The following is a 19,450-nucleotide window of genomic DNA, read 5'->3' as shown; positions in this document are numbered from 1 at the left end:
AGTCATGGTCCCAACTCCCAAGAGGCCCACGCCATCCATGGTCATGGTCATTATTAAAAATGCCGGCAACGAAAGCGTGCACCAGGATTTGCCCTCTCGAACACGCAGGGCAACAGGCCAATGGGCAAAAGCCAATTTCAGTTTTAGGGGCTTTTCTTGGGGAGCGGTGCACTGTGGCGTCTACCAAAAATTTCTATACTCAATAGTTATATTGGTTATTTACTCTACTTAACCTTCAAACAGAATTGGTTGGTCAGGCTCCGCTGGTCCATTCCCAATTTCTTCGTGAGACCTTAAAATAGAGGCTTTCCAATTTAGGTCGTAACAGTTTTTGTGGAAATAGAAAGACTATCAATGGCTGTATTTATATAACAAGAGTTGGCACCAGGTGGTTAAACTCAACTCAAGCAGTTGGAGTGGGTGCAGATTGGGATAAGGTGCTTGCTACCAGATTTAATTAATTAAAGTTCTTCACTTTTGAGTTTTTTACCTCAACAGAAAAGAAATGGGTCTTTGGCTCTAGGAAGTACCCTTGGGGATATAAATAAAATTTATTGTGTAATAAATGTTAGAACTGTCTTCAAGCGGGTTCATTTACATTCAAGATATCAAAGGAGGGTGAATTTGAATGCAAACGATTCAATGAGAATGCTGGTGTGTTGGATTGTTGCTTACACTAATTAATAGTGCTGAAGTTAAAATTTCGTTTTTGAGATGAAAATAAAAAATTTAATATTTATAGAGATAAAATTATAAATTTTTTTAAAAAATAAAAATAAAAATAAAAAATTTTAAAATTCGGGGGCCAGGGCCCCTACTAGCCCCCTCCCTACACCTCTGCCAGTCAGTACTTCTGCATTCATGTTTTGGTACTTTTGCCGAGTTTGCCAGGCACCAAGTAATTAATTGGTTGATCTTCAAGGCCTTCTATTTTTTTTTAAAAAACTTTTTAAATATATCTTGCATTATGTATGTATGTACATGTACATACTAGACATGTATGTCTCTTTTACGTATTGATTTGATGAAAATGCTACCTTTAAGTTTTTGTTTCTCATGTTATTCAATCGCCTTGATCATCATTTTGGAAACTCATCTGTGAGGGAAACCAAAGAAAGAATATCATGATCAATTTACAATTATTCTGGAGACCTTGAACAAGACTACAGACTGTTCGTCAAGTGCCAACTTCATGCGGAAAGCATCTTTCATAACATTAACCGTTTTCTACCTTGTCTTCTGGGAAAGAAACAGTGAAAAAGAAAATACACTTGGGAATAGTTGAAGGTAAAGGGAAACTTCCGGATGGGACCGACATCGCAAAAATTATGTAGGCAAAAATAGGAAGAGAAATATGTAATCTTCTCAAATTTATCGAAAAAAAGTATAAAACAGTCGACTCTGGTGCACCAACCTCAAACATTTATTGCAAACTACGTGAGAAGGCGTCACAGTTAACACCCTCTTAAATTCCCTTATCTCCATTTTCTCGAATCCTCAACTACTAGCATTTAATGGTCTCTCCCTTCGGTGGCCCTGGAATATCCACCAACCTGGTCGCCCGCCCCATGGACCCGATCAGGCTTGCATGTGAGGATAATAAATGGGGCAATGGGGTTCAGAGAGAGAGAGAGAGAGAGTGGTCCTTGGCTGCCTGGCTAGCTAGGCTGACAACAGAGCTGCTACCAATGTTTGGAAGGCTGACTTGGGTGATGTGTCCTCCGTAAAATGTCTTTTGTATGGGATCACGTGTACGTGTCCGACGTTTGTCTTCCTCTGCATGGATTGGGGACTCATTTTTGCTGGCTTCGTCGGCCTTTTAGTCCGTTTTTGGTCTGTGAGCACACGGGTGTGAACTGTGAAATGATGTACTAGTCTTTTTTTTTTCCCTCTGTTGGCTACTCCTTTTTATATCATTCCAGCTCTAATGAATACTATATATTTTGAATACAAATCTTAAATAATTAAAGAACTATATCGAAGAGTTTTATCAGTTAACCAAATTAACCAGCTTTTGTATATTGATCCAAATATTCCAATAGAAATAGTAATCTATATCATGAGGCTGAATTATAGCAATGGACTAATAACGTGTATCTATCATCTAAGAGGATAAAGAGCAACACCAAGGACAATGCATATAATATGTAGAATAAGCAACCACGATAGTCATGCCAATAAAGGGTCAAAAAAGAATTGGGGTATTAAATTAAGACATGATTAAACACTCTCTCGAGCAGGGGCGGAGCGTCTTTTTATAATGGGGGGTTTTGAAATTTTTTATAAATTATATATTTTTTAATAAAATTTTAAAATATTTCTTTATTAAATAGTTAATATAATTAAAAAAATAATAAAATAACTTTACAAGTCTCATTCAATTTTACTCAAATTTTTAAATTTTTTTAATTTTTTAAGTTTCTCCACCCATCTTTTTCTCTTTTCTTTTCTGTCCTTATATTTTGAAACTATAAAGAGGTTAAGTTTTTATTTAATTTTTTATATTTATTTATTTATTTCAATCATATTCTTTTTCTTCATATATTTTAAGTTTTTATAGATTTTCTTTTTTAAATTTCTACGAATCATCAATCACATTTTTTTTGTTATATAGATTATATCTCCTACTTGTCATGATTTTTTTTTTATGTTATTTGGATTTTATTTTTAATGATTTTAATTTTTAAAAATTTAAAAATTATTGTATATGTAATTTTCAAATATAAGTTATAGTGTTGCAATATTGGTTGTTGTTTAAAATTTCACTAATATATTATTTTTTATTAATCCTAATTATATAAGAAAAACTTATTTTGAGTATATGTTTTTAATGTGTTTTACGTTTTATATTTAATTGAAAGAAAATTATCTTTAGTATAAGAAGAAATTATTAATTTTGTATATCATATTTAATTATTTCTATTTTATGCATTATAGTTTAATATTTAGTATTACAAACTTAAATATAATAAAATAAGAATATTGGATGTTGACTATATTAATTTTTTAGTCATTTATATTGAAAAAGACAAGACTTCGAAATAAAATATATGATAAGTTTATTACAAATAATTTAGTTATTTATATTAAAAAAAATATTACCATCGTTATCAAAACTTTTTTAGAGTACTATTATAAGTTTTTTTTTTGTTTTTTTTATTTACATATTATATAAAATTATTATTTATTATAAATTTTTTAATTATTAATAGTTAAATTCAATATATTAATTTAAATATTTTATTTTTTATTTTTCTTAGCTTTTGATCTCCTAATAAAAATTGATTAATTCTGCCTCTGTCTTTAAGTACTAAGAGAATAAGAAAGAGAAAGTTTCAATGAAAGCAAACAATTAATAAATCAATATACTGTTCCCGTTGTAGAGGGGTTGTACCTTTTATACATGTACGTGTTTTTCCCAAGAAAGATGTAGTTAGCCTTTTTGGAAAATTACAAAGTCTTGGTGCTCGCAACATTAACGACGAACACAAAAAGTACTTTTAGTTTATCATTTGTGGAAAAATAAATTTAGTATAGGCGTAAATATTGTTTCACACTGTATTCTTCCTAATTTCTTAATTAGACAAATTCGATTAAATGGCTAAAAAAGTCTTGATGGGTAACTGGCTATCGTGTTTGTTGGTCCCTCTTTCTTATTAATTGGAGCAATGAGTATTACCAAAATCTTAATAGTTGTCCGAAGGGAAGGGGTTGTTTAATTTTTGTCCAATTGTTTAAGAAGGCCTGGTTTGAATCCACGACTTGCTTTACTATTCACTGAAATTGGTTCGCTAGGCCCAATAAGATACTGAAACCAAGATCCTTGATATCCGAGCCAAGCCCCGCCAATCCTAATTCGTTGCTCCTGGTCCAGTCCCAGTTACAAATAAATCTCGGCCCATCACCTCCAAAATCATCTTGCTGGTGGTCTTCAAGAAAAAAACGTGTTGGAAAAAGATTACAAAATTCATTTTCTTATTCAGTAGACCTGGATTTATGTTATTTATGATGCAATCCTTACCTTACTGGGTAAAAAACTTGAAAGGCTGACTCCCAATTCAAATCTAACATCAGAAATATCAATCTCATCATTTTAATTATTGACCCAAACTCGGGGAACGGAACTCCACCGCCAATCGGAATTCCAAATTAATCTCTTAACTGTTGTTGTTGTTTTGCCCGAAAATTTCTTCTTTGTTCTCCAAACTCAAAATGAATATGGCATGGAACGTGTTCAAATTCTGTACGGCCCTACGTGCCCTGGGTTCAATTATGATTGTTTTCGTTCTTGGGATCGTTGGGGTTACTTACTATGCTGTGGTCGTTGCTCATTATGGCCCAAGTCTATTTCTTGGAGGCTTTGATGCACTTTCCGCTGTTGCAGTCATCTTCTTGTTTCATTTTCTGGTATACCCTTTTCTTCTTTTGCTCTCTTTTGTCGCTTTTTTGATGGCTTGTTTGTGTCGGTGGTGGTCCTACGGGGACCAAAGATTTTAGCTTAGCTGTTTCTTTCTTTATATGGTGATGAAGTGTCGTATTATTCATGATAAAAGAGAGTGAATATAAGTGGTTTTATGATTTATGAGGTTCAATGCTTCAATGTAGTTGAATTTTGCTTTTGTGGGTTTTGCTGGACTTAAAAGGGCAAAGGATTTTAGTTTTAGCTTTAGTTTTGATTGGTGATGAAATACAGGTTTCTTTTGTGATGATAAATGAGATATGAGAACTTAATCCTTGTGAATTTTTGTTGTTTCTGTTTGCAATGAAGATGTAAGAGTATATTATGTGACTTTATGAGGTTTAGGTTTTCCTGAACTTAAAAGGAAAAAAGAGATAAAACTTGGAATTAGTTGTCGTAGGATGGCAATATTTATGGTTTCTTTTCCTTGTTTGCATTCGTAATTAGTTTTGTTAGATGGCAGTGCTGCATTTTGAATTTTATTTACCTGGTTTTTTAGCTGGTGATGGTAATTTGGAGTTACTTCGCTGTTGTTCTAACGGATCCTGGGGGAGTTCCACCAAATTGGAAGCCTCCGAGGGATGAGGAGAAAGGTGAAGTTGATCCTTTGGTGAGTTTTAGTTATGGAAGTCCAGAATTAGGTTCAAATCAGTCAGCTGTGCCTGGTGATTCTCCAAACCAAGACATACGTTTCTGCCGGAAGTGCAACCAATTTAAACCACCTCGCACCCATCACTGCTCTGTTTGTGAGTTTTCTAGACGAATTCTTCTGTGGTAACTTTGTTGTGATGCCATCTTTAGTGAAAGAACCCTGGTTTATTAATTGATTTCAGGTAAGAGGTGTATATTAAAAATGGACCATCACTGTGTTTGGGTCGTCAACTGTGTCGGGGCATTGAACTACAAGTATTTCCTTCTTTTCTTGGTATGTGAACCTTAATGTATCCATTACAAGTCTCATGCAGCTGTCATTTATTTGATGCTTAATTAGGCTGATGCATTCACTTTTAAGGCCATGGAAGTGGACGGTTTAATACATTTTTCATTATTACCTGGATTGTTGATTAGTCAAAGAATTGTAATGTAGTTATTGTCAAATTCTAATGCCTAAAATTTCCTTGCTTTAGTACTAGAGCTGAAAATCATCTTGACCTGGTGCAGTCCATGAACATTTAACCTAGGAAGTTATGGTGACTGTCAATATGTTGAACAAGCCACAACAGGATAGGGGAAGGGGGAAAACAGAAAGTAAAATAGGGTGGTTGAACTTATGATGCATCAAGTAGGGTCTTCTCTTCATGTTGTTAGATGCATAATAGATTATTCTTCTAGCGGCCTACTAACTTACAGACCATAAAACTAGAAACCTAAATTTGATTGTTCTCTACTGTACCTTTGTGCCTTATGATCCCCTAATTTGTTGCTCATAACATCAATATTTTTTATTTCAAAAAGAAGATGATATCACTATACTTCTTTAATCAGTTTTACCAGGCCAGAGTAGGAAAGTTGCCATCGGAGTGAATGCTCATATCTGACTGTTGTGTGCGGACATTGTCCACAGTTCATTAATTTACATGTGAACCTCAGAATGATGAAGTTGTCTTCTTTGGTGGCCATTAAAATCCATATGATCCTTATATTGAGCAATCGAATCCTTGCATTGTCCCCCATACTCATAATTTATAAATGCTATGATTGGAGAGTGTAATGAGAAAGAGTGGTAGATATATGTATAGAACTTAGATAATTTTGGGATTTGTATATTTTTTGTGGGATAGCACGTGCACTTGAGCTTGTATTGACCAGTCATCATAGTGAATGATATGCTCCGTTTCTAACTCTTAAAATTTTGCACTTTCTCATTCTCAAAAAAAAAAGAAATTTACATTTTCAAACACTTCTTTTCCTGCTACTGCTGGATTTCTATTGGTTGTTTCTCTTGGTTTATTTGTACTTATGTTAATGATTATCCTATTAAATAGATTCTTATGCGAGTATGTATCACTGTTAGACACATGACTAACTGGCATCTATAGAAAGGAAAAAGATGTGAGTTGTATTTTGTTTTGCTTAATTTTGATGCAGTTTTACACATTTCTGGGGGCAACACTTTCCAGTTTATCATTATTGCGGGTTTTTATTGAATTTTTTAATGATGGTGAGATAGCTGAAACACCGGGAACACTTGCAGCTACTTTTATCACTTTTGGTAAGTTTCTATTTGTTTAAGTTTTTTCAGTCTAATTTGTTGTCTTTATTTTAACCTATTCTCATTCAAATCTTTCAGTTTTAAACATTGCATTTGCACTGAGTATTTTGGGCTTTCTGATTATGCACATAACACTGGTGGGAGCCAATACCACCACTATCGAGGTAACTTTTTTCACACTTATGTTCCCTTTTGTTGCCCATATAATTAGTAAAGGTCACATTTTTGCTTTGCTCAATTTTATTTTCAGGCATATGAGAAGAAAACGACTCCTAAGTGGCGTTATGACCTTGGTTGGAAGAAAAACTTTGAACAGGTTGCCTCTTTTTTCTTTCGTCCCAACCTCCCTTTGGCTCTAATACTTATCCAGTGTATCCAGTGTCTTTGAGGCAATTGTCTATTTTATAAACGTTAAGCATTGATTAAATTTTACTACCATAATACTTTTTTGTTCTGGGAATGATGTTAACACATTTCCATGCTGCAAAATGCATATCTTATCATTGCTGTCACGGAGTCTAGTTAAAAGACCCTGCTGGAAGCAAATTCAAGGACTTATATCATGTAAACCCTTAAATTTTCTATAATAGTACGTCTTTGAAAACTTCCCCTCAAGTGACTTCAATATCGTAATGTATGACATTAATTTATGCATCCCCGTGCATTTAGATTTCAGTGTTAATCATGATATCACATTTTTGCTTTTCTGAATATTCAGGTGTTTGGAACAGAGAAGAAGTTCTGGTTCATCCCAGCGTATTCAGAGGAGGATTTAAGATGCATGCCGTCCCTTCAGGGTTTGGAATATCCAACAAGGCCTGACTGGGAGCCACCCCAGCAGCATTAACTAAAGGTTTAGCAAAACAAGCTTGAAACCACTCATGAGAACTGGGGTTGCATCTTATGTACATGTTGTATCTTTGTCAGTTGATGACATTGTCTCTAAAAATTGCTTGAGACCTGCCCTTCCTGATGTAAGCCCAACATTGTCACTGCATCTCCCTCTTGCCATGTAATCTTTCCATTTGAGCTTGTATTCTTGTTTGTAATGATTGAAAATTTGAAAAAAAAATTATTTTTTTACCCAACAGGACAACCTGGTTGCCTGTAATTTGAAATTGTATGGTCAGTGAGTTTGGTTGCTTCTAATTCTTCTAATGTTGAACATACTAAATTACTTGGAAATATTCTTGTTAAATGAACTTGAAAAAACTCAAAAATGGTGAAGATTAGTCGTGATAATAATTAATAAGTAAAGTTAACAACGAGAAATATCAGTGATTTATCTATTATATTTTTGACGTAAGGAAATATCAGTAATTTCAGTGCCTCATAAACCATAGTACAATTTGATTCTACATAAATTATGGTAGAAAACTTCAAAGTGAATGCTACAACTTAAAAACATTTTGGCTGAGTTAAGTAGAATTATTTAATGAAACAAAAAAGTTAACAAGTGGTTTACGGAATTAAAAATAAGATTATACTGTACTTAAATTTATAGGTGGCTTTACACGTGCGGATTGAGGCGTTAATATTGCGGAGAACTCCCGCACGTACTAGTACCTTCCATTCTCTTCATTGCAAATTAGGCGGTTTCACTCACGTCTCTTATTTTTTCGCTCTTTTTAACCCGAAATTCGCGTAAAACCCGATACACGTGAAAAGACCCCCAAAACACATTTCGATCAATTATTGGAGCAATTAGGGTTTCGATCCTCCCCAATTTGGCTCAATTCCCTCTCTTTTTCCAAGGTACTGTCCCCCGCTCTCCATTTTTAGGGTGTAATTTCCATTGAATATGAGCGTACATGTTACGATGATCACGTTCTATCCAATCACTGATTAGTTTATTTTCGTAATTGTTTCTTACAAAATTCTTCCTTTTTTAAATAGAATAGAATTTTTCTTTATTTATTTTTGAACAATTTATTGTCTTTGATTGTTGTTTTAAGTGAAATGTTTTTCATTATTTTTGGTTTTAGGATTTTGATCGATCTTTGCTTCTGAAGTGTGATACGATCGCTTTTTTATATACTTTTCTATTTAAATAAAATGTAAAAATTATTGACTTGGAGTGTGATTACTGGTGTTGCTTTCTTTGTTATGTAATCGCTAGACAAAATTATATAAACATTTAGATTTATTTATATATAAGTAATTGAATTTTTTTTTTTTTTTGGTTTTCTGGTGTGCTGAAAATTGATAATTTAGGGCTTTTTCTTTTCAGAGTTTAGAGGGTATCAGAAAATGCAGGGAGGCAGAGGTGGAAGGGATCCTTTTTTTGATTTTGGTGATCCATTCGGTGGTTTTGGGGGCTTTGGAGGCTTTGGTGGTCCTAGAAGTCTACTCTCCAATTTCTTTGGAGGAAGGGACCCTTTTGATGACCCTTTCTTCGCACGACCCTTTGGAGGCATGTTTGAATCAAGCTTCTTTGGCCCCGGCCAAAGTCCTTTCCCTGATATGCATCCAAATGGGTTTATTGAGCATCAGCCTCCGGAGCCAAAGAGATCAAGAGGTCCAATTATCCAAGAACTAAATTCTGATGATGAAAAAGAAGAAGCAGATAAAGAGAGGAAAGAAAATCCAAGAAAGCATGGTAGGTCGAATGATGAACCTTATGTTGAGGTTCCAGATGATGAAGCTGGACAGTCTGAGAGAAGGAACAGGCATTTGCAATATATGAATGGTTACAATAGTTTGTATGATAGACAACAGCAACAGCCTCAAACTCGTAGCTTTGCGTTTCAGAGCTCCACTGTCACTTATGGTGGTGCTAATGGAGCTTACCATACTTCATCCAAAACAAGGAGGACTGGAAGTGATGGGGTAAGTAGTTCTGACGTTAAAGATGTGTTCATTAATAAGCCCAAGTTTGCTCTGCCTCTTACATCCCTCAATTGTGGAATAGGTCACCTTTGAAGAAAGCAAGGAAGCTGATACAACCACAGGGCAAGCAACCCACAGGGTCTCTAGGGGACTTCGTGACAAGGTAGCTTTAAAATCTTGTTTCTCTTGTTCAATATAAATTTTGACTTTTGATTAGAGGGTGAGTGTAGGGTGTATTTATGAGTAGAACTTTTGTTGTAGGGTCATTCAGTCACAAGAAAGCTGAAATCAGATGGTAGGGTGGATACAATGCAAACCTTGCACAATTTGAATGAAGGTATACACATGTTACATACAACAGTGCATTTTGTGCTACAATATATATGTTGGTATAGGTAGATTAACAGGTCCATGGCAATTAAAGTGAATGTTTTGAGTTGGTGAATTTTCCAGATGAGCTTTCTGGTTTTGAAGAAGCTTGGAATGGAAATGCTAGAAAGCATTTGCCTGGCTTGTCTGGGAATTTTATTGGCCATGATAGCATAGGTAAGATTTTCTTACTATTTAATTTAGATATGCTTCTTTCTTTGCATGGTACATTTTGCATCACTTGTTATAGGGAGGAGCAAGGCTGTGCTTCCTCTATTTACCTGTGCAATTGGTCCAAGCCACGCTTCTTGTTAACAGTATGTTTTTGGTACAAGCTTTTACATAAAACCAGGTCAACTCTTTCAGAATATATGTCAATAGTGGATGTGTTAGGGTACTATGGGGCAGGAAGAGGGTAACTCCGTCCCGATGCTTTTTGACACCTTATAACATCAAATCATATTTGTTGCTGCAATTTTTTGTCTCAGGGGCTGGTCGCGGTGGACAGAATGGGCAGGCAGGTCGGGGAGGATGGGCACTTCCTTCTAATGAGTGTTCTCAGCAGTCAGGGAGAGTGATGCTGGGTGCCAGAGACGGGGCAGGGCCCTCAAGTAGCCAGCAGTCTATGAGGATGAGAGGTTCGACTGTTTTGAAAGATAAGAGTTCTTACTCACAGGGGAAGCGAAGGGGCTAAGTTGGAAGGCACCGAGTAGATCTTGCAGTGAAGAGGGCATTGCCTTTTCTCATACAGCATTCTATGCTTGGTCATAGCCATCTTTTCTAGTTTAGAGCACTTGTTTTTCTTATTAGTTTTCAGCTCTACGGTTGCATATTTTATCAGGTCTGTTGTAGCGGGGTTTTTGCTTTCGAGGTGCTTAATGCAGAGAGGTTTATATAGTTGCTGCAAATGATACCCTTCTAAGTTTTAAGTGTGACACATTATGATATCGAGTTTTCCGTATATAAAGTTTGCAATTTGAGATGATTGCGGATTTCATGGTTTCTTTCTTATGCTTTTGTTCACTTAGTGATGAATTTTTTAATGGTGGATCCTGTTTTCTTGATCCTTGTTTGACATACATGGAGGACAGACCGCCAAGTATTGAACAAGGCATGTCATATTGTTATTTATATGTTGATGATTGGAATGAGAACCTGAAAACTGGATTGTTAATCTGGGGTCAGTCTTTATTCAGTAATTTTCAAATGTTGTGGTTAAAATCCGATCTCCCATTTATACAAAAGGATTATATTTGTTTTATTACAGTATAGAACTAGTGATTCGACTATTGGCTAAAGAGAAAATGGTCAAGGCAGCCTTGGCCAATCCGTAGTCCGATCAAAAAGCGATGTGCCACCTGGCAGGCCACATGAAACACAGAAATAAGGAGGAACCCACGCCACAGATTTCACCGGATGCTCCAAAATCCAAGTCGCAATTTCCCAAACTGGAAGAATAGCAGAAGTTTTTCGAACCACCAAAAGCTAAAATGCAAAAGTTGAAAACAACAGCTCCAATCTTGTTGTAAAACTTTTAAAATTTAGGGTTACAAAATTCTAACAGAATCTAATATGGCGGTTATTAGGACAAGCGCAAACATGATCCTCAAAGAAATCCTCTATCATTCACCGCTATCTTCCATTTCTTTATCATCCTCGGCTCGTGCGGTTCTGCCCGGTTTCTGTGGGACCATCCGTGTGACCCCCAGCCGAGGAATCAGTTTCAGCCGGATTCGCTGCGCCGCGTCAGACGCCAGTGCCGAGAGAAAAGTCTCTGCTCGCCTCTCGCAAGTGCAACAGCTCCTGCAGGAAGCGGAAGAGCGAGCCAGCTCCGCCGGGAATGAGCCCACCCCACAAATCACTCTGGGTAATTATGCTTTCTGTTTTCACTCTTTTTTTCTGGTTATTGCGAATACCACGGAGAAGTAAAGGAAATAAATTCTTTTGTTTGGTAGCTTTTTTTCTCTCATTTCGTTTTTTTTTTCTTTTTTAGGTACAGATATAAATCAATGGAAACCTGTATAGAAACTTAAAAAGTAAATGAAAATAAAGCGTGAAACTATTGCAACAATGCTGTTATCTCTTTTTTTTTTTTTCTGAGCTGAATGCACAGTTTAACAAGGCAATTTAAGGATGCATTATGCGGAAGTTATATGCTTCTTCCTCTCCTTTACACTTATAAACTCTTCGCAGATCATGTTACTGTGAGTTTTGCAAGAAGTGGTGGCCCTGGAGGTCAAAATGTAAACAAAGGTACTTGTATCCTCTTCATGTTTCACAATCCATGTCATTGTAGACGCTAAACCCTGGCTGATAAGACCTGTAGATAATTTTCGTTGCTGAATGTACAGTTAACACCAAGGTGGACATGCGCTTCAATGTAAAAAACGCATATTGGCTGAGTGACAGGATCAGAGAGAGGATTATGCAACTGGTTTGTCGCTGCCATCTATTAGTTGCTTATCTTTAAATAAGTTATGATATTAGAAAACATTTGCCATCAAAATAAGAATGATATGTCTTTATAGGGATCTGACAGATTGATTTTACATTGTTAGAATTACGTTTCAATGCTATGATTCTATACTGACTTCTTTCTCACATATTAAGAATTGAAAAATAAAGCTCTAATAAAATGTGTCATGGTCGAACATTGAGAATGTTTCAAATTATGTTTTGCCAAGACTGGCAGAAGCATGAAACTATTATGTTCTCTGCCTTTCTTCTCCTCCTTCTGCCCCTCCTAATAAAATCTACTATTGGTGTGCTTGTCTTTTGAGTGCAGTTATACTAGTCATGACAAGCAATGTAACTTGTGGTTTGTATTAATTTAAAGTTGTTTTGTCAAGATCACAGCAAAACCAACATAAGCGTAAAACGTTGAAATCCATAGCTAATTCTGGATTATATAAGGGAACTTAAATGGTATTTTTAGTTATTTCACACTGCAAACTTGTGAAAGTACCAATGAAGAGGAGTGATAAGATATGAGTGGAGGCCATAAAAGTGAAGAAAGAAGACCTTGTTGCATGGGCTGAAATGGGAAAAAAGGACACTTGAGTCTCTAGGCATCTCCTCTGAACTTGAGTTTATATTTTGTTGATATTTGAAATAAATGAAAATGAACTAAAAATTAGCACCAACATGGACAGAAGTGCTGTAGTTTAAGTAGTCATGATGCTCTGCTGATATGAGATATATGACTCTGATCCTATTACTATGAATTAGGGTCTTCCACTGGGGAGTTTAAACCAAAGTTACATTAAATCCACATGTAGTACTGCCCCAGAATGAATTAGCTTACAGTTTAGATCTCCCTAGATCTGGTTATGTCTAGGAATTCTCATTTTTCTATGACCTCAACTATTCTATTTATGAACAGGAAAAAAATCGGATAAACAAGGATGGTGAAATTGTGATTTCTTCAACGAAGACTAGGACACAGAAGTTTGTTTCTCTCCCCTGTTTCTTTTGTTGTTCAATTTTCTTCTAATGTGTTACCAATGTAATTCGTTTGAGCTGTATTTTGTTCAGGGGTAACATTGATGATGCTCTGGCAAAACTACAGGTGCTTAAATACTCCCTCTCTCTTTCTAAGAATTATGTTTTGCTGCTATAGTGTGCCTAGCAGTTGGTTGTTACCCATCAAAGATGCAATTACAAACATATCTGGTTTGTTACGGTATAATATGTTTGCAATTGCTGGATTATGCTGTTTGTTTGATCTTTTGATTTCTGGATATGGTGATGACCTAATGATCTTTTCGTCCTTTTTTCTTGACCAAACAGACAATCATTGATGCTGCTGCTTATGTGCCACCACCCCCATCAGAAGAGCAAAAGAAGAAAATTGCAAAGATGTAAGAGTTCACCAACATTTACAAGTGGACACTGCCAGCTGCTTTACCTGTTTTCTTTCTGTGTTGTTTTGGAGGCAATATTTGAATTTTGTTTCAATGATATTCCTCGCTATTGGCTCTGGATTGCAATTAATATGTGTTTCCATCCTTTTACAGGGCTGCAATTGGGGAGCAAAAACGCCTTAAAAGCAAGAAGGCCCTTTCAGACAAGAAAGCATTTAGAAGAAGTCGGGACAGTTGGGACTAAATTATGGTGTCATAAGTCATTAGGTTTATAGCGTCTGAAGATCATCAAATCAGTAAGGGAGTAGCCAGCTGGAAGGGAGCTTAAAGAAGTGTTTTGTCCATATTTCTTGTTAAAGTTTTTGATGGGTGGGAAGAAATACTACTCTCTCCTGATGTAAAATAGCCATTGATCCATTATATTTATAGGCCGCTGCACATCATTCTTAAAGATATTACGCACCAAAATCTTGTTACGTGTTCATGTTTGTCACAGCTAATCGTACAAGGAGGATTTATTGTTATGGTCTCTAGGGTTTTCGCGAGTAATTTTGTTCAAGCGGCTCTGAAATCGCAATTACTTAAAAAGGTCTGAACCTGTGTGCTTATTTATTTCTTGGATATTCGCCGCAGGCTGGTTCATGGATGAAACAGGGTTCAGATTCTTGAATTCTCAATAGGGAGTAACTTCTAACGAGCATATATCAGTTTCAAAACCCACCAAAAACAAAAAAGGCAAAAAGAAGAAGAACCGGTCCTATGGGTGCTCGCTGCCCCAGATTCATAATCATTGCTCTGTACATATACAGGCCAGAAATAATTATGGATGAGAAAATAGAAAATATGGTGTAAAATACCCTTGAAACTATTAATTGATTCAACCAGGAAATTGGAATGTTCTTCTAAATAACTTTTCAGGTTCAAAATTTCTGTACAAGTACAAGTCAAGAGTCAAGAACAAAAAAGTTGAAAAGAAATGTACATACAATTGTATTCTCCTTTTCTACAGGAGTAATAGGAAATTACTCTACTTTCGTATGACATGTACTTCCCCTGATTGTCGATCAACGTGCTTGATCCACCGGCTTTCGCCCTTGCCTGAACCTGAATTTCCTCCACTGGTTGCTACATGGGCAATATCCAAGCCTTTCCCCACAGGGAGAAACACAGAACGCACGAGCCGGCGTGATCCATCATCGATAACACTTCTCCATCTGAAACTTGAAGCACTTCTGGAATTAGCATTCTTGCATACCAGAACTGCCCCCCTGTTACTCAGTTTTGCCAGCCTTAAGACCCTGGAAAAGTCCTTTCGCTGGCTATCCACCACCATGAAATCTATGCCATTTAATCCATTCATTACCTCCTCAGGTTCTCCAACAATGACTTCAGGCGACATTCCGGCTTCTTCCAGGGCCTGGACGTATTCTAATCTTGATCTTTCATCAGGGACTATACAGACGTGTCTTCCGTTCGTATGGCTGCTAGCAACCGCCAGGCCGATGCTTGTTATGGTAGCTCCGCCCTGTGACCACGTCTCCACAATGAATCTCGCGTTCCAGCCTGCAGCCATGGCTGAAACAAGCTCTGCTACACCAGATTCATGATAAAGTTCACACTGCAGACAAAACAAGAAGAACGAGAACCGATTAATCAAATGAAAAACCAAAAAGGAAAGGAATTAGGCATCAGGGTTCAGAACGGTTGCTCGGCGCTTACAGATTTAACAGTATCAATATAAGCCTTGGATGCTGTCTCTGGAGACCAAACTAGCTTCATTTCTTCCTTCAGTTTTCTTTCGTTTCTCTCTGTCTCTCAGTCTGGCCGTTTTCAAGTTGTGCTTTTCTTGGTAGACAAGCTGAGAAGAGCAGTTGGCGTTGGGTTTTTATTCGAGACAAAAAGATGTCCTGAAAACTGATTGTGTTGGACCGTTGACAATGGACCCAGACAGACAAATCCTACGTGTGGCGGATTAGGATTACTATGGATTACTATTAATCTAATGTTTCCAGCACTGATGTGAAACAGTCCGGTTTTTCGGAATCTCTCAAATGTCAGTTTCGTTAATAAATTCTCTGCAAATACCCAGGTGGTCCACGGAAATTTCCTAGAATAATTCCTAATTATTACACTCCTATTACCGGTTTGGTAGCTTGCTAATTAAGATAACTGTTTGAACGGGATCGAAGCATCTACGCGCAACTGCACCTATTTGGGGAATTATTCAAAGTTTAAGCTAATGCTAACCTGGATTATTGTTGGATCAATTTACTTTCCTCTTGTAAATTTTTACTATAATTAAAGTTTTAGGATTATGCTTCCACTCTCATTTTTCATTTTTTCAATTAAATTAATCCACTTTTTAAATTTTACATGTAAATTCAATTCATATTGATATAAATTGAGTATCATAAAAATTTTCTTTTACTTTTGATTTCTTAATGTGCTTATAGGTTCACAATTATAAATTTTAATGATCATGCACATGAAATTCATATGAACATCATGTTATATATACTCATTCATCAAGGATATAATTAGGAGGAGTGGTCAAATTTTATAATTTGCATACCGTCTATTAAATTATTTGATGATGCAACCATCATCATCCAAAATTTTGGTGAAGGGTTATGACATGTTATTTCTATTAAACTAAGTTTTGTTTTTAATTAATTTGTTGAGGAACTGAGGATATATATGTTGTACTAGGTTTCTAGCTTTCACTCATTTCGTAGTCAATGTAGCAGCTAGCCAGCGTTGTGTAACATGTGTCCTCCCTTCCCATAATAGGAAAAGGCAATAAGGCCGCGTCTGTCGAATCTTTTGCTTCCATATGTGAAGATAATGGCTGCCGTATTTTTGTGGCAATGTGACTCAAAGTTATAGTGTGAATATTTGATTTTATTCCAAACGCATCTGCCACGCAAAACAATCGAAAGAAACATGCATGCACCCAATTCTTTTCTTTCTTAGGTAAATTAGGTTTCACAATAAGTATAGAATAAATTCTATCGACACCTTTTATATATAGTTTTTTCTTTTTTAAAATGATATTTTTTAATTTTTTTCAATTAACACCTTATTAATATATTTTTTATCAATTAACACTATGTAAATAACTTCCATTCCTATAAAGAATTAAACTACTGGTTTTACATAATGAAATTATCAAGTATTATCAATTAATAAATAGTCTATTTGTTCACACTTATTAGTATTTTTGTAATTTTACTAGATAAAATTAATAATCTACTTTTTCGTGAGAATATAATTTATTCATAGCGTGTAAATAAAGAATCACAAAATTCACTGGATATTAAGTATATACGTGTGTATATATATATATTAAACATGGTGTAAGAGAAAGCTCATAAATCATAATTAACTCTTGTATAAATACTAGTACTACTTGTTGGGGTGGGGGGACTAGGGAAAAAATTTGTAATTGTTATTGGTTTTATAAGAGAAGTTAGATATGAATTTATGATGTTTTATGAATTTGTTATGTTAAGTCAAGATAAAGATATGCTCTATACTGGAAGTGGGGTTCTTCTTGAAGAGGATAATTTTAATTGAAAGATAATGAGAAGGATAAACTTCCCTGAAGTTGTATAGACTAAAGTTCAATGATCATGGACTCATTTGCAGTATTCAAGGTAGATGAATATATGGTTAGCCATTATGGTGTTTTCATCTGTTTCCCCAACTCCTATCTTTTTTGGGTTGAGTGGATTTCAGTGCCACTATCACGCATTCATGTGATTCTAAGATTATTGTCAACTCTACTGTACCCTTTTACAATTTTTCAGCATGTCATACGTAGAAATATTCATAAATGATAGAATTACTATTAATAATATTCGAATTCAAAAATTTTCTTATTGTTAATATGAAGTAATTTATCGATTAGATCAATTGTAATTAATAATGATATCTTAATATACTTTCACTTTATTACCCTAAACCCTTTTTCTAATAAGAAGAAGAGATAGAACTTATGAAAATTGCGAACTTGATGGTTTTAATTTTCAAAGTGTAGAAGGTGAGAGGTTTAAATGTAAAATGAGTGTCAAAAGGAGTGCAGTTTTGGTAAACAGAAAAATTGAATATTGAGGCAGGGGCAGGGGGGCATGTGGTGAATATGTGGGGTCCAGATGAAACATCCAGAAGGCAAAGGCGAAAGTCAAAACGCAGACGGGTTCCCGTATGTCTTGTCCGTGATGTACAGAAAGACCGGCCGTACCAATCCCCTCCCTCGGCGCCTCTTCATTTTGACTCAGAACCACGCACATTAAACATTTTAATTTTGGCCCGCTTGGCTTGCCACGTGGAAAATGTAACTCATTCTACTGCAGCCGTGGAAAATATGCTTGGCTACGCCGTGGTGATCCATATACGAAGAAACAAAGACTTCACGTTGTATTTGAATAGAAATATGATCCGCTGAGTTTATTTCAAAGTTTAAATTACTTATTATTACTAAATTTATTTTAATTTTTGTTTAATTAATTTTTCATTTTTAAAAAGTTATTATAAGTAAAAATAAAGGATAAAATATAAAATTGTAATTAACATGATCAATTTATAGAAATAAAATTATGTGTTTTATCATTTTAAAAAAATCAATACATTTGTAAATTTGTATTTTACTATTGATGTTACAGAAAGAGTTTTACCATGTCTTTAATATAAATATAAAATAAAGTCTTGTCCACTAAACTATTGGACGCTTATTTATACATATAAAGCTCAAAAAATAACATATATTATCATAATTATTTTTATTTGATTGTCTAAATTGTGAGTTTTAATTAAATGGCTTTAAAAGATAAGTAAAAATGTTAATATGACCATTCGTACTGGGTCATTTTCATGGTTTTTTGTCAACTCACAATAATTTATAAACAGCTCACAGGAATTTTGTTGGGTAATGGTACGGAGTCGGCTTCCACCAGAATAACCAAAAAAATTAGGTGATGAATTGATTAAGGCAAAGTCCCAAATATAGTAAATAACGTATTTCGATGGACATTGATTGGATATAGCTTTGACCAACTTGCATGAACAAGCTTTGCCAAGTCAATAACTGAATATGGACTTTAACATGTCTTTGCCACCCTCTAAAACATCAGCAAAATTATTTCTTTTTCTCCTTCAAAGGGCAACAGTCTTCCTTGAAATCAAACAATTTGAAATAATCAAATATTTTTTCTGCTGATTTTCACCGATGGTTTTAATCCAAACTATGGACTTTCGCGTGTGTATATATATTGAAAGTTAATATTAAAGTTTTCTAAAGTCTTTTGCATCGTGTTATCTAATATATGTGAACATGCACTAAATCACATGCATGATTTCTACTATATGATATTTGAGTTGATCTTGGATGACATGACAATGTTTATTTTATTTTATTTTATTTTAAATCTAACTTTTGTGTTGATTTATATACTTAGGTTGAAACTTTACCTGTTGCTGATTAATTTTAAGTTCCATGCTTATCACATATTTATTAACAAGAGTGGAAGATTAAGAATGAATAATAAAGTATTTTATCATTTCAATGGAAGGAGAATCCAAACTTTGTTTGATTAATAATTTGTAGACATATCAACACCCAAAAAGAAAGCTAAGTCGAGAGGAGATAAGTTCAATCTGTTGGGAACGAGTCTTAGTTTTTTTTTTTATATATATAATTGAGAGAGGAAGATTTGAATC

The 19,450-nt window shown here is 35.1% G+C and overlaps 4 protein-coding genes across 5 annotated transcripts; 3 read left to right on the top strand and 1 right to left on the bottom strand.

Moving 5' to 3' along the window:
• Positions 1–3,996: 3,996 nt before the first annotated feature.
• Positions 3,997–7,815, top strand: LOC18606362 (DHHC-type zinc finger protein). Its single transcript, XM_007039922.3, has 7 exons — positions 3,997–4,407; positions 4,959–5,205; positions 5,293–5,384; positions 6,548–6,671; positions 6,750–6,835; positions 6,922–6,987; positions 7,390–7,815. The coding sequence occupies exons 1-7, from the start codon at positions 4,213–4,215 to the stop codon at positions 7,516–7,518; spliced, it is 939 nt and encodes a 312-aa protein (XP_007039984.3). The 5' UTR covers positions 3,997–4,212; the 3' UTR covers positions 7,519–7,815.
• A 434-nt stretch (positions 7,816–8,249) lies between these two features.
• On the top strand, positions 8,250–10,854 carry LOC18606361 (glycine-rich protein). The gene is made up of 6 exons (XM_007039920.3): positions 8,250–8,426; positions 8,902–9,500; positions 9,583–9,663; positions 9,762–9,837; positions 9,954–10,046; positions 10,358–10,854. Exons 2-6 carry the CDS (start codon positions 8,922–8,924, stop codon positions 10,561–10,563), a joined length of 1,035 nt encoding a protein of 344 aa, XP_007039982.3. The 5' UTR covers positions 8,250–8,426; positions 8,902–8,921; the 3' UTR covers positions 10,564–10,854.
• A 446-nt stretch (positions 10,855–11,300) lies between these two features.
• LOC18606360 (Class I peptide chain release factor) lies at positions 11,301–14,261 on the top strand. 2 transcript variants are annotated; one of them, XR_001927194.2, is made up of 7 exons: positions 11,301–11,736; positions 12,063–12,122; positions 12,221–12,303; positions 13,252–13,316; positions 13,404–13,551; positions 13,659–13,729; positions 13,886–13,921. XR_001927194.2 is itself a non-coding variant. In XM_007039919.3 (7 exons), exons 1-7 carry the CDS (start codon positions 11,442–11,444, stop codon positions 13,974–13,976), a joined length of 699 nt encoding a protein of 232 aa, XP_007039981.1. In that variant the 5' UTR covers positions 11,311–11,441; the 3' UTR covers positions 13,977–14,261. The 2 variants fall into 2 exon arrangements, 1 of the variants encoding a protein (XP_007039981.1); XM_007039919.3 differs by having other exon boundaries at positions 11,311–11,736; positions 13,404–13,437; positions 13,886–14,261.
• A 368-nt stretch (positions 14,262–14,629) lies between these two features.
• On the bottom strand, positions 14,630–15,608 carry LOC18606359 (ankyrin repeat/KH domain protein (DUF1442)). Its single transcript, XM_007039918.3, has 2 exons — positions 15,452–15,608; positions 14,630–15,350 (listed from the first exon to the last, which is right to left on the bottom strand). Exons 1-2 carry the CDS (start codon positions 15,509–15,511, stop codon positions 14,760–14,762), a joined length of 651 nt encoding a protein of 216 aa, XP_007039980.1. The 5' UTR covers positions 15,512–15,608; the 3' UTR covers positions 14,630–14,759.
• Between the last annotated feature and the right edge of the window lie 3,842 nt (positions 15,609–19,450).

The sequence above is a fragment of the Theobroma cacao genome, chromosome 3 (assembly GCF_053813885.1).
Source record: "Theobroma cacao isolate CCN51 chromosome 3, ASM5381388v1, whole genome shotgun sequence".
Taxonomy (NCBI): Eukaryota; Viridiplantae; Streptophyta; class Magnoliopsida; order Malvales; family Malvaceae; genus Theobroma; species Theobroma cacao.
Note: the sequence above shows the minus strand (reverse complement) of the source record. Positions and strands in the feature narration are given on the sequence as shown.

What these genes read in the sequence shown, in the direction of transcription:
- LOC18606362 (XM_007039922.3), top strand. Translation starts at nt 4,213, where the DNA reads ATGAATATGGCATGGAACGTGTTCAAATTCTGTACGGCCCTACGTGCC. An exon ending in AGTATTTCCTTCTTTTCTTG is followed by an intron (nt 5,385 to 6,547) that starts GTATGTGAACCT and finishes ATTTTGATGCAG; the next exon opens with TTTTACACATTTCTGGGGGC. An exon ending in CCAATACCACCACTATCGAG is followed by an intron (nt 6,836 to 6,921) that starts GTAACTTTTTTC and finishes TTTTATTTTCAG; the next exon opens with GCATATGAGAAGAAAACGAC.
- LOC18606361 (XM_007039920.3), top strand. Translation starts at nt 8,922, where the DNA reads ATGCAGGGAGGCAGAGGTGGAAGGGATCCTTTTTTTGATTTTGGTGAT. An exon ending in CTAGGGGACTTCGTGACAAG is followed by an intron (nt 9,664 to 9,761) that starts GTAGCTTTAAAA and finishes CTTTTGTTGTAG; the next exon opens with GGTCATTCAGTCACAAGAAA. An exon ending in TATTGGCCATGATAGCATAG is followed by an intron (nt 10,047 to 10,357) that starts GTAAGATTTTCT and finishes TTTTTGTCTCAG; the next exon opens with GGGCTGGTCGCGGTGGACAG.
- LOC18606359 (XM_007039918.3), bottom strand. Translation starts at nt 15,511, where the DNA reads ATGAAGCTAGTTTGGTCTCCAGAGACAGCATCCAAGGCTTATATTGAT. An exon ending in ATATTGATACTGTTAAATCT is followed by an intron (nt 15,351 to 15,451) that starts GTAAGCGCCGAG and finishes TTTTGTCTGCAG; the next exon opens with TGTGAACTTTATCATGAATC.
- LOC18606360 (XM_007039919.3), top strand. Translation starts at nt 11,442, where the DNA reads ATGGCGGTTATTAGGACAAGCGCAAACATGATCCTCAAAGAAATCCTC. An exon ending in AGGTCAAAATGTAAACAAAG is followed by an intron (nt 12,123 to 12,220) that starts GTACTTGTATCC and finishes CTGAATGTACAG; the next exon opens with TTAACACCAAGGTGGACATG. An exon ending in ACGAAGACTAGGACACAGAA is followed by an intron (nt 13,317 to 13,403) that starts GTTTGTTTCTCT and finishes TATTTTGTTCAG; the next exon opens with GGGTAACATTGATGATGCTC.